This window comes from Balaenoptera physalus, assembly GCF_965194825.1.
Source record: "Balaenoptera physalus genome assembly, chromosome: 5".
In the NCBI taxonomy this organism is placed as follows: domain Eukaryota; kingdom Metazoa; phylum Chordata; class Mammalia; order Artiodactyla; family Balaenopteridae; genus Balaenoptera; species Balaenoptera physalus.
In genome coordinates this window covers 79,440,611-79,455,071 of record NC_138884.1, presented here as the reverse complement: position 1 = coordinate 79,455,071, position 14,461 = coordinate 79,440,611, and the positions used below count along the sequence as shown (strand labels likewise).

Here is a 14,461-nt window from a genome sequence, read left to right as displayed (position 1 = left end):
AATAAACAAATTAATTAATTAAAGGTGAGGGTATACATAAACAAATAATTTTGAGGAAATACCAAGTCAAGATAAAATTAATGTTTTTTTTTAAACTGTGGGATTTATCAGAACCTTTAATGAACGAATATGTATCGTAGCTCTCTAAGAAGTAGATCTGATAGACAGCATTTCTCAAACTTATTTTTTTCCCAAGCATTTTTCAAGACTCAGGTACTATGGGACACCAGTTTGGGAAACACTGACCCTAAATATTACCATAATATACTGTCTTTCAAAACTTATGGTAAATAAGCATCCTAACCCTTCATATGGAGAAGAGTTGGTCCACCTGGCAAACACACCAGAGGAATCTTTCAACTCAGGTGAGCAACTGAGATGAGCCCTTATAAAGCCTTGGTAACCCCTACAGGGAATAAAACACAGCTTTTCCCACAGTAACTATTGCTGGTCATGTAACCATTAGAAAGCAATTTGAACACCATTGCATATGGTCCTGTTTCGGATGCAGATCCTGCAATGTATTCTTGAGGCTAATTTTTCCTTTTTATCTGTTGCATAATTGCAAATCAATTTGAGAACTGAATATAAATCTGATATGGAGTGAATGTCTGTGTCTGCCCAAAATTTGTATGTTGAAGCCCTAGACCCCAAACATGACTGTATTTGGAGACAGGGCCTGTGAGGAGGTGATAAAGGTCATAAGGGTGGGACCCTAACTGAATAGGGCTCATACCCTTGTAAGAAGAGGAAGAGACAGCAGAGCTCTCTCTCCTCCCCTCTCCCTTCGCCTCTCCAAAGAGGGTATGTGAACACACAGGCAGATGGCAGCTGCCTGCAAGCCAGGAACAGAATTCTCACCAGAAACTGACCCTGTTGGACCTTCATCTTGGACTTTCCAGCCTCCAGAACTGTGAGAAAATACATTTCTGCTGTTTAAGGCACCCAGCCTGTGGTATTTTGTAAGGCAGCCCAAGCAGACAAATACGATATTGGACACACCACCGTTTTAGTCAAAATGACTGATCAAATCAATGGTAAGTAAATTGAGGATATTTAAGGCTGAATTTACCGATCCATGGATACAAAACAGTCCTCGCCATCACTCTCTCCAGATTTAGAGGAAGCACAGACGAACAAAAGATTTTGCATCTTCTGTGTCACCACTGTTAAAAATCATGAGGGTAAAAAATTTTCCTATTAAAAATATTCTTTTTCTAAAAAAGTTGACCTTTATACTCAAAGCTTTAAAGACAAAAACAAAAACCCTCACCCAAACAAAATAAACAGAAAGCCTTTTCCCAATTTTAAGATACTTTAAGCAAAAACACTTCAGTCCCTGATCTGTTCCAACGCACATCTAGATGTCGAGTTCCTAATGAAATCAGGCCTTTGGAAGGTGTGCAAACACGCAGCTGTCACACGGAGTGAGGGAAGATAAACACATTTGCTCACTTAAGAAAAGCAAACTAAAAGAAGTCCACCCAAGTGCCGGGTGGTTGTCAGTACTGGACGATGGAACGGCGCTGGTTTCCAGGCTCCTGAATGGAATCCCTGTCCCCCCCACAAGACAAACCCCACACAGCCTGTCACATACTGCAATGAGTCTCGTCACTCCAGTCGCCACAGTCGTTGTAGCCATTACACAGCAGTTTCCTGGGGACACAGATGCCACTGGCACACAGAAAGTTCTCGCCCCCTCCGCAGAGCACTGAAAAAAAGGGCAGAAAAACAATGCCAAAATAAATAAGAGGTGTGGTTTTTTTCCCCTTTTAAAATTAGGAGAAATAAAGGACAGAAAGAAAACCTTCCCTTGCTATTCAACAGATGTGCTTCCCAATTCCCTCAGTTTCATTATCACCAATTTTTCTCTGGCCTTCTAGAACATTAATTGTAAAATTACCTGGAAAGACTACAAAGAGTGTTTGCCTGAGAAAAGCAAAAGGAAATTCACCAGTGGGTTTTCACAGCACAAGACAGCAGCCTCGTCAATTGAGCAACTTAGGTGGGGAAAAAATACCAGATGGGAGTATTTTTCTTAATAACAGAAAATTATTTCAAAGTGAAATGTTATTTATTGAACAAACATTTTAAAAAAACCACAAAAACCCTCTCTTTCTACACCGCTGCTCAATGTCCTGCAGAGAAAGGTACAGTTACGAATAGTTGATACATGCTTGAACACAGGCTTAGAGACCCCATGCCTTGTATTTGAAATATATTTATTTACTTGCCTTAATAAAAATGCCAGTTAAGAATGTCAGGGTCTACTTTGGCATAAGGAATGTGAAACAACATTAGCTAATAATATTTTCATTCTTTTCCTTAACACGGTTGCATTTTAGTATTCTTTGCTTTAAGTATTACAGTGTTCTTTTTCTTCTCAAAATTCAACAAATATTCATTCAATTGTTTCAAAATTACATTAGACACAGAATGTAAGAGAAGAAGCTAGAAAGATTTTTCTAAGGGAAACCATTAATGAAAGGATGTCAATTCAACAAAATGGGTTTTAAAATACACTTCAATATGTGGTAATATGCATCAAATGCTTTTTAAATGTGTAAACCTTTGACCCAGAAATCTTATTTCTGCTCTTCATACAAAGGAAATGATTATGAATAAGTGCAAAATTTAATATTTAAGGATATTCATACCATCATGGTTTATCACAAGGAAACTATGAAATAACAACTATGCAATAATAGGAGACTGGTTAAATAAATTTTGATAGCTCCATAATAAGGAATACTGTTATAGCTATTGAAAATTATATTGTAAAAAATAATGTCCTGGGCCAAAGTTCAAGATAATTTAAGTGTAAAAACACCATTTGGGGGACTTCCCTGGTGGAGCAATGGTTAAGAAACCGCCTGCCAATGCAGGGGACGCAGGTTCGATCCCTGGTCCGGGAAGATCCCACGCGCCGCAGAGCAACTAGTCTGTGTGCCACAACTACTGAGCCTGCGCTCTAGAGCCCGTGAGCCACAACTACTGAAGCCCGTGCACCTAGAGAGCGTGCTCCGCAACGAGAGAATCCACCTCAATGAGAAGCCCGTGCACCACAACGAAGAGTAGCCCCCGCTCGCCGCAGCTAGAGAAAGCCCGTGCGCAGCAACGAAGACCCAACGCAGCCATAAATAAATAAATAAATAAATAACTTTTTTTAAAGTTAAAAAAATAAAAAAATTTAAAAACAGCATTTGGTTCTGAAAAAGCATAATACAATCTGGCCTAGAAAGAAGCATATCTAAGGTTACTATGATTATCCCTGGTATTGGGATTGAAAGTAATTTTTATTTTCTTCATTGTATTTTACTCTGTATTTTACAAGTGTTCTTATAATGATCATGTCTTACTTTTAGAATCAGAAAAAAAAAAAAAACAACTAACTTTTTTCATGAGTTCCCAATTCAGAGTAACGGTAAATAAATATAACCCTCCCGAAACTTGTTTGTGTAACTCTCTGTCTCCCTGCCACAAAAGTTAGTGGGATCAGCCTTGTGGTCTCCTGCTGGTCACTGTCACCACCCCCCTGAACCGTGCTCCTTGATGAGATGAACCTTGTTGTCTAACTAAAGGGAACCAGGAAGCATGGAGCATTTAACTCAGAAGCTGAAATGCAGAAAAGTTCAGACTGAACGTTCCAGGCAGTAAGGTCCATGCCACTCATATGTCCCGTGTTCCCCAGCAGAGTGGCTGGCACTCAGGAGGTTCTTAATTAATGGGAAAAAGTCACCTCCATCTCAATGGAGCACAATATATTGCCACAAGGCAAAAGAAAATATGCAATTGATGGATTATTTTCCAATGCTATCAAGGAGTCAGTTTCGATTTGCTGAACATTAAGTACTAGTCAATTTGGTATGTTTCTTCTGATGCTAATTCATGTGTAACCTTCACAATATCAACAATGAAAGTCTGGTTTTCCATTATATCCCATGATTTCTGTACCAATACAAATGGCATCTACGGATTTCAACTGCCAAGACATGAAACATGCTTATGTTTTGTATAGTCTTGGATTCGGCGCAGGACTGTACTCCTATAGCTACAGACAGAGACTCCTAAAGGGTATACAGGAAACCAGATATAAAACGAAAAACCAAAACATTAAAGATTTACCGGCCAGTCTATACAATAGCCTCTCTCTAGGGTTAAGAGAAAATTTTCAAGGAATAAGTGTTTATCCTATTGTGAGATTGTTTCTGCATTATAGTAGAGAGTGCAGAAATTCCATCTGCCTGCATTTCAGCAGCTGCAATGCCTCAGAAGAATTATTGCATTCCTTATGTTATGGCTCTGATGAGTCCTTGGGAAATGTAGCTGAAAGCTCAACATTAAATAGCTAACATCTAGGTTTCATCTTTAAGAACCTATATATTTTACTCCAATAAAGCCATTCTTGTGTATGGTTATATCAAACCTGGATTAAATTTAAAATATGGCATTGCTTGCATTGTTTTGATTATCGATATCCTGTGTCTTTGCTGATGCATCAGAAACTGACTTCTTTTGTGTGGTTTCCCAGTTGGAGATGTGGCTGCCCATGGTTTTAGGACATTGAAAATTGTTTCTTTCTTCTTATTCTTTTTTTGCAAGTTCTTTGGACATTCATAGTTTCATTAATCAATACTATTTTTGTACAGTCAGGATAGCTTTGTACATTCTCTTCCTGTTTGATTTCTTCCTAACCTGTATTCAGAATCTTCACTATTATTTGTGAAAAACTGTTCAACTAGCAAAGCATTTCAGACATATCTCATTTACAATTTCCAAAGAGCCCCATAAAGTACACAGGTAAGAATTCTATCACAACTTCCTTGGGGTAAGTGATAGTTTACAAATAGAGGAACTAGAGTATCATGTGGTTAAGACAGCATCTACCCAAAGCCATGGAGTTAGGAAAAGGTGAAAAACACCCCAGAATCGTGAGGTCCGGGCTCCGGGTCTAATCCTCCACACCATACCCACTCCCCATTTCTGGTACACAGCCAGTTGATGGGCGCTGAGTTCAAGGGTACCAGGTTCAGGTAAAAGTTCAAACTTGCCTTTATTTTCCTCTCTAAACAAAAGATAAACGTCTGTCCTCAGGTGAACTGGACCAGATGAGATGACATTTTTGTGAGCTCTCGGTTTTTGGAGAACACACTGAGAGAGCTCTTAACAAGTTTCGGGAGAGATTTTTCAACCATAATTCACTGTCTTTTTTTTTTTTTTTTTTTAAGTATTTATTTATTTATTTATGGCTGTGTTGGGTCTTCGTTTCTGTGCTAGGGCTTTCTCTAGTTGCGGCGAGCGGGGGCCACTCTTCATCGCGGTGCGCGGGCCTCTCACTATCGCGGCCTCTCTTGTTGCGGAGCACAGGCTCCAGACGCGCAGGCTCAGTAGTTGTGGCTCACGGGCCCAGTTGCTCCGCGGCATGTGGGATCTTCCCAGACCAGGGCTCGAACCCGTGTGCCCTGCATTGGCAGGCAGATTCTCAACCACTGCGCCACCAGGGAAGCCCAATTCACTGTCTTATAACAATCATCTTCCAATAGCCTGTAGACTGAGCCCTTAAGATGACGAAGGGAGATTCCCTGAGGTGAAGTCATGCTATACAGTCTTGACACCATTTCCACTAACATCATCTATAACTCTAAGAGGTATATATTGGACTTTAAATCAATGGCAATGACTTTACAAGATTCTTTCATTGATTGAATGAATGTTTACTATCTATTATGTGCTGGGCATTACTGTAGCAGTAATTACAGATACAGCAGTAAAGAAAACAAAACTACTTCCCCACCTTCACGTAGCATGTATTCTACCTATCATCATCTGATAAAGATACTTTTACTAACTAAAGATGCTTCACCACCAAAGTTACTTACATTTATACATGTGACAATTAATTAATATTAACACCATGACAGCAGTATACAAAGACTTATTGCCTAAGATACTGGTTTACATGTCCAAATGATGAGGACAATTATGAATCACCTGGACTTCTGAATTTCATGGATTCTGAAGAGTATACACCCCTGCGGATGATCAGCTCTTTTCAGTCTTCTTGTTTCCGAAAACAGTCTGCTGAAATAACATCCATAGCCTGAAACAAACTTTAGATTTTCTGCAACTGCTTCCAGCCCTATCAGTTCTCTCTGTCTGTGTATTATGGGCAGCATTTATATTGGCAAATGCTCTCATTACTCTGCTTGTTAACTTTTAGAGTCTTTTTCAGAAATTACTCACCAATCTCTGACTGCATAGTATCCTCATTCACCGTGACTTTGAGTCCTTGTTTAAAGTCTAAAGCTCAAGTTCAACTCTATCTCTGAAGAGAAAGCCAACCTGGCACACAGCTTTGTCCCCTGCACCCATACTGAGAGCTTGTCAGCCCTTCATTCCACATGCTGCTCGAAATTAAGTTACTATAAACCACTATTGCTCTACCTTTTACAAAGTTATTTGACCATATGAAAAAGAATGAGTGTAATCTTATAGCAGCTGATGCAAGAATACTTCTTGGGAAGAGTGTTGTGTCTCCCCATAATAGGTTGATAAGAAGATTGGGGTGAAAGATAAGAGGTGAGAGAGGAGAAAGGAAATCAAATTGGACGGTCAATAATTAAACTTGGTCTTTACTCTGCCTTCTAAGCCATATGTACTCGATGGCCCTTCCTTTTGTTGAACATTAAGATGTCTGGAGTACGTATGGATGGATATCAAAAAGCTCTGTATGAAAAGAATGAGATCCCCCTGGAGAGAGACAGGAAACTGTGCTGCTGGGCATTGTCTTGGGAGAGAGAGAAATTACAAACTTGGTTGAGTCTCCCTGAGGGGCTGTATAGAGAAGACTCTTTGGAAAACAGAAATATCTAAAGGGACGTTTCAAGTTGTTGATGGGAGGTGTAATCACTTCCTCCATCTACCATAGGGAATCAGCAAAGATTATGTTGCTTTCTGATATTCTCACTCATTTATTTAATCAATTTGGCACTCTTCTAAGAGCTTGAATACGGAATAGATCCCTTGCTTTGCAGACATTATAGTCTACGGAGACAAACAATATCAATGGATATAATAAGAAGAAAATTATTATATATTAGGTCAGAAGGTAATAAGTGCTATAAAGACAAAAAAGAGTACAACAGACTAAGAGAGAGAGGAGATGTGGGGATGGGGTAATACAGGTCCCCAGATTAATTAGGGTGCCAGGGCAGGTCTCATTGAACGTTGACATTTGAACAACTTCAAAGATGGCGAGAGTTAACCAAATCTCAGGGGAAGATTTCAGCCCAGAAGCAAAGACCCTCAGGCAGGAACACGGCTGGCAGGCATCAGGAACACTAAGGAGACCCATGTGGCTAAAGCAGAGAGAGTAAAAGGGTAGAGAAGCTAAGGGATGAGGCAGAGAGGAAGAGAGGGCCCAACCACAGAGGGCTTTGTAAGGACTTTGTAGCTTAGACAAGAAAAAAAAAAATAGTCATTACAAGGTTTGAGTAAAGAGTAGCATGATCTGACTTATGTTTTCAAGGATCTCTGCCTGTTGTGTTGAAAATACTCCAGAGAGGCAAGGGACACAGTAGGGAATAACAGTTAGGAGCCTATTGGAGCAATCCAGGAAGAGATGATGGCGGCTTGGAGGTGGTAGCAGTGGAGGGGCTGAGACACAACTGGATACTGGATGTATTTTGAAAGTAGGGGCAGGAGAGTTTCCTGGCCCATTAGATGAAAGTTGTGAAAGGCAAGAGCCAATGATGGCTTCAAGTTTCCAGCCAGATGACAAGAACTGCCATCTGCTGAGATGAGGAAGGCTACTGGAAGAGAAAGACCAAGGGGAAAAAATCAGGAGTTATCATTTGGACATGCTGGGTCTGACATATACAAGAGACGCCCAGCTGGAAATGCTGAGGAGACAACTGGGTACATAAGTTCAAAGTCCAGGAAAGAGGACAGGACTACAAATATAAATGTATGCGTCATCAGCAAATCGATTTAAAGCCGGTGTGCCTGGATGAGATCATGAGGGGAACGGCTAGTGAAGAGGAAGACTCAGTGAGATGGTGCAGAGAAGATGGATAAGGGCTGAGCTATTAAACCCCATGTGTAACAGCTATAGGGAAGAGGAGAAGCCAGCAAAGAGGCTGAGGAGTGGCCCCGGTGGTAGAAGGAAACCCAGCAGCTGAGTATGTTATCCTGGAAGCCAAGGAAAGGAAAGTGTATCAAAGAGGAGGAAGTGATCAGCTGTGTCAGAAGCTGCTGCTAAGTCAGGTAAGATGAAACTGAGAAATGGGGATGTGGATAAGAGCAGTTTCAATGGAGCAGTGAGGACAAAAGTCTGCTGGAGTATGTTGAAGAGAGAATGAGAAGAGATGAAGTAGCTCAGAATGGAAGGACAAATCCTTTGCTGCAGAAGAGAATAGATAAATGGGGCAGCAGATTACAAGGGAAGTGAGGCAAAAAGAAATGCGGTTTTTAATGCTTTGTGTGAGTACATTCTTTGGAGGGAGCAGGGAGGGGTATTAAGTTCTGCCTATAGGTTGGCTCAGATCAAATAAATGATGACCACTTTTGAAGATACAGGAGCTCGGGGATGGAGGATCATGGATGTCAGGAATATAGTTATAATCTAAAAATGAAGCCTGTCTTATATCTGCCTGTCCCTTTAATCCCATCACTACAGTGTGACTTCCTCAGACGTACCTGTCTTCTAAGGTGAGAAATCCTTCTCATTCTCTTCTTCCTCTTCTTCATCTGGTAGACATCTGTTAAACATGGGGGGCGAGGGGCACCCATGCTAGTCCCTTCTAATAGTACCATCAGAACGTGAACAAACAAACCCCTGTTACTTTATGACTCAGATAATTTATATTAGCAGAAGATAAGTATTTGTTTGCTTATACCCGCTCCCTTCTAGAACGTATGCTCCTTAAGAGAAGGAACTTTATCAGTTTTTCTCCCTGTTGTGTCCTGTCCTGAGTCTGGCGTGTAATTAAATATTTGTTAAATGAATAAATGAAGACTGAGAATAGAAGGTGCCCAGCAGGACCACATGACCACGCCTATTTCTTGGTCCTACATGTTCAAAGGCAATAAATATCTTACAATTTTATTATTTTAATTGCCAGAGGAATAAATTGCTGGTGAAGTACGATACTCGCTCTCTGTTACAGCAGGATACTCACTCAAACCCCCAGACAAGTCTGGCTTCTCAGCGGCATCTGCTCATATGTTAGGACAATGAGTATCAAAGACCCTTCTACCTAAAATAATCTTCCCCACCGACCTGTGATGATGTATCTAACATTTTCCCAACACCTACACCCACGTTACCCATTCCTTGGGGCAAAATGGTGGTTTTTAGATGAACTCTAGGATACCAAGGGACTTTGGGGCCACATCATGGGTTAAGGGGGTGTCTTGAGTCCCCTACTCCACTTCAACCAGAGAACTCTACCATTGCCTGCTTTGTACATTTGAGTCCGTGTACAATTTCCTTTGAAAATGGGTTTCCGCTACCAAAAACAAGTTTGAAAACCCCTTCACCTTTAAGATTTTAAGTGTTCAGTTCAAGTCTGACAGAGCTTTTAATTAATTTTCTTGGCAATGAATACTTAGCTCTGAATTTAATTATAGAATGTTTAGATTTTCATTATATTTAGACTTGAAAGAATGGGACACAAGAGGAGTAACTTCTTAAGAGGGGCGGGCATAGCAGGGAGGAGTTCAGGAAAGGTCTAAAACAAGAGAAATAAGCATGAGAGGTGAGACCTGGAACCACAGTGAACTGAAGACAGCCCTGTGTGAAAACGCAGTGGGCGTGGGTCTAATACTATGAGGTAAGAAATGCCACATCACCTTATTTTTCTAAATCAAGTTAATTCACTTAATCAAATTAATTCAATTAATCCCCACTCAAAAAGGTGAAAAGAAATATTCTTCAGGCATGTTTTGGGGGGGGCCTCTCCCTCCTTAGGGAGGTACAAGGATCCAAGGGAAGAACTGCGGAAGGGGCTTAGCTTTCAATTCTTCAAAGAATAGGTGGGGTAAGGGACTCAAGGTTCTAAGCCCTCGGGGTTTATGGTAGACAGAACGCTCCATCACATCTGTGCCACAGCAGGGTCATGACAGGGCCATGGTCCCCAACATCAGCTTTCCCAGCTGCCCCACGCAGCCATGCCTCTCTGAGACCCTGCCTCTTCCCCCAAGCAAGTACTAACCAGTCCCTGCTACGTCAGGGACATGCCAAAGCCCAGTCCCCTTCCAAGCCTTGGGGGATGTCTCCTCCATCCTCTGTGCCCACCTCTAACCCTCCCCCATGCCATCCCATTCTGGGTGATCACATAATCTCCGCTCAGTCATTTTCTCCTCAAGGCTGGTCCCCCTTTTCTGAGAATGCACAGATGACACCACACATCCTTTATGTTTCCTTAATAAATTGCTCTATTACACAGATTTTTCATTCATTGCAGAGAATGCAAATGACTCTATTAGCAACTTTCAACATCTTTTTACCAAGGTAGTATATGGTAGGCAGTCAGTAATCCCTGTTGCATAAATGCACTTAAAGAGCTCTTAATTTAGATATTCTAAAAATAGAAGTGCCACATGATTTCCTCTTTTATGATCTGGGGTGACCGTCTTGCTGTGAAGACAAGGTAAAACCGGTCCCCTCACTACAGTCCAACTCTTTAGTTCCAAGTCCCTCAGTGCCTATTATATAATATGTTTTTCTTAGTGAGGAACCATCTCTGTCAAACCAATGTTCAAAGCAAGTTCAAAACAACTTCCCCAATTAAATGTCCTTAAGACTAAGGTACTCCTTGACTCAATTTTTTCCGCTCTGAAATAAAGCCATGCTTTGATTCAATGGAAACATTGCCAGCTGGCCTTCAGCTTAAATTTCTGAAAATAAGAGCTAAGTATACTTATTGCCTGTCTGACAGCATGAAGGAAGATCTATCATTCTATAGAAAAATCAATCATTGTAAAATTATCTAAAAATCATTAGCAGGAAACAAGAATAGATTTGTCACTGGTGGCACTCTGATAGGAGAGCAACGGAAATAGAGTTTAGAAAGCAGTTCATGTCCTCATTCAACATCTCAAGTAAAATCACAGTATAAAATAGAGTTAGATAAAACTTGCCCAGTAGATTTTAAATCTAATTAGACAGATGAGAAAGTAAAGAAAGAGCAGAGTAAAAAGCAGGAAGTCAAGCTTTATGATCAGGGACTGGCAGAAATAGACCGCCAAGCAGAAGTCTAAAGAAACTTTTTTGGAATCTTTATTCATTCAACAGCCGAGAGAGAGAGAGAGAGAGAAGGAAATTTTAAAAATAAGAAAAACAACTTCCAAATAGGGATTGTCTAATTAAAAGAATATACTAGTTTACTACCTCAAGTTTTAGTGTCTAAAAGACTTAAATAGGATTCTGAACCAATTTTGTCAAAAATCATTGGAAAATAAGATATACACCAGGACTCTGTCATTTATCATTTCCTGCAAATAAGTGCAATAATGTAACTTCAAGTTTCTAAAGAACATAAGCAAGTTAGAAACTACATGTTTATAGTTGACCCTCTTGTCAGGGATTATTATCAGGCAGGCAGAGATTTCTAAATTCAGGGTTTTTTTTTTTGCGGGGGAGGGAGGAGTGCTACTTTCTGAACTTGCTTTAGGAAATAAAACCTTCATTTTATAAACAAAGTAATTCTCACTTAGTGGTACTTAAAATACTTCTGAGATTTTCTCCAAACATGAGGCTGTCTCAAATGATATTTTGTGATTATTCATTATGAATCATAAAATGATAATGATGGTATATTATACACACAACCTTTGGCAGATTTCAGACAGCTGTTGAATGTTTTCTATAAAACAGTTAATGCATGCATATAAACCTATGAAAAATAAAGTAGATGTATATGATTTGGAAAGAAAATAGTCTCTTGCATGCATATGGTAGTATCTAAAAAGTTATACATATTAACATTTTTTTAGATCTTTATTAAATGTATAACTCGGTCAAGACATCTATGGAAAGACTTAGAAGAAAGATGAGCAAAGAAAAATAATCAGTTTTGAAGAGCCATTCCATGGTATTTTTCTTATTTGTTGGGCTACACAAATTGGACTGATGTCATTATACAAGTTAACAGTTTGTGAATTTCATTTTCAACTCAAACCAAATTTATTTTTAATCACAGTTTCTTTTATTTTTGTCTATTTTATGTATTGATAATCTAAAAGCTAGAACTAATTGTCTATGACTTCGCAATACTGTGTAGCCTGAGACCCAAAAATAGAGTAAACATACGTATTTAGAATTTACTGTGAAAAGAATTTTGAAAAAATACCTTTCAAGAACAGATTGAGACAGGCTGGGTCCTGGGACCCTTTGGTGCAGTGCTGGCACCTGGACAAATGTCTCCTCCAGCAACAAAATACAAAGAAACTATAAGGGACTAAAAATAGCCGCATGCATGCGCAATTGGGGCAAATTATGGACAACACCATAGAAAAAGACCACAAACCCAACTGCCACTTGTAAAGAGCTGGGAGCAAAAACAGGGTGTTGAGAGCAAAAGCAGGGTACTACTCACGATCCCTGCACACAGCGCCACCAACGGAGTGGGCAGACCACCTAAGCCACACCTCTGGTCACCCACTGATCTGCCCCTATCCCCACCTCAGGGAGCGAGCAAGGGAACCTGTTACAGGAGCCCCAGTAAAGACTTGCCTGCATTTCTTGTCTGGCCTCTTATCAATTTCTATTGATTAAGGAAGGCCAAGAACCCTGGTTGGTAACAAGATAACAGTTCTACCCTAATGTCTACAGATTCATTTCCAATCCCATGAAGACTGTACTACATCACTTTCCCACTTACTCTCTATTGTTAATTACTGTAACAGAATATTCCAATGCATTACCATTCCTAAAAATTCACTGATCTTCAGGATACTGTAGGATCTCACCTATCTTCCAGAGCAGATTGCCAGTAGCTGGATGCCAAGATTCTGCAGCCCCAGGTTGGGGCTCTGCCCAAGACCCCCTCTGCTATCCATCCTCTTAACTGATCACAACAAACCCCATTCACTTGCCCCCAGGCAGTAGGCCATGGAGACAGCACACGTTCCATTGGTTGAGTCAAGGCAGAGTCGGGAAAACCTAGATACTTCCAGCTACCTAACCCTTCAAGCTTAAACCACCCCCAAATAATCAAGTCACTTCAATTCTAAATGCTATTATGATTAAAAGAAAATGGCGAGAAAATTAATTCATAAACACTCACCCTAATATCCATACTGATATTGACTGGGTCTACAGACAAGAAAAGCAATTATTCACAACGATGACCCTGAGATACCAAAATAAAAGTCGTTCTGTAGAAAAAGTACAGACTTGGATTTAACTTAAGCTATCTGTGCCGCTTTGAGCAAGTTATTTAACCTTTCAGGGCTTCAGTTTCCTTATCTGAATTCCACCTGCTTTGGAATCGTCTTTGAGTATATATTAATCAGTAATGGATGTAAAGCACCTGGCACCGAATCACATAAAGCCCACTATGTTCTGTTTACTAAGACTGGTAAGTGTATAATTCACTTCTGAAAGGTGGCCATCACAAAGTGCTTAAAAATGCCTTTTGCTTAAAGCGTTATCCTGCAAATAACTAGAGCGTCCTATTCTCCAACCTTGTAGATATAGCACTGCCCACTCAGACCTGGAAGTGAGGGCAACTGAATTCTTCGTAACAACCAAGACAACTGGAAAAGAACATAGCCTGAAGAGATCAACACACACGGGAATCAATATAACAACATCTAGGGATAGAATTCCTAACGTTTCTTTGGCTCAGAGACAAAAAAGGAAGTCAATTGCTCCAGGCAAGTTGACTTTTACTGTTGAATAGTTTGTGCCCTGTTAAATGATTTGCATGCTGGTGGAACAGGGAGGTCCCTGAATTCTCTCTCCCATGCTTCCTCCACTTTTCTACTCTGCGTGCCCTCCACAACACAGCTACATAAAATCTCTCCTAGTATCCCTGGTTACCAGTATTATATATAACAAAGCCACACAGACTAAACCTGACATGGAAAAATCAGCCTTGCCTAAAACTAAATATAAGCGCAATTTAATTAACTTGCATTCCAGAGTCATAGCTGCCAACTTACCAAGACTAGAAGACTGGGTACACAGTATCCAAGGGCTCAGAGTGAGGGGGAAAAAATACTAAATTTTTCTCCAAAATCTTCACAGGATTCACATGTTCCTTCGTACCTGTAAACAGGAATAATGTCCCCCTGTATACAAGATACGTGATCCAATCAGGCAGGCAAAATGAGCCAAGGCAGGAAGAAAAGATAGGTTAAGAGAGGCCGGAATTTCAGGAAAGACATACAGGAATTAGAAATGAATGGCAAGTAATCTGGCAACAAGGTCAGCCCTGAGTCAAGTAGGGAAAGG

The 14,461-nt window shown here is 40.3% G+C and overlaps 1 protein-coding gene across 1 annotated transcript in view; it reads right to left on the bottom strand.

Annotated features, from left to right (window-relative positions):
• The window catches only part of CORIN (corin, serine peptidase), a 261,470-nt gene that overhangs the window by 102,730 nt on the left and 144,279 nt on the right, over positions 1 to 14,461 (bottom strand). Inside the window, 1 exon segment of the mRNA XM_082462463.1 lies at positions 1,598 to 1,711. Within this exon segment, the coding sequence (XP_082318589.1) occupies positions 1,598 to 1,711 (114 nt within the window).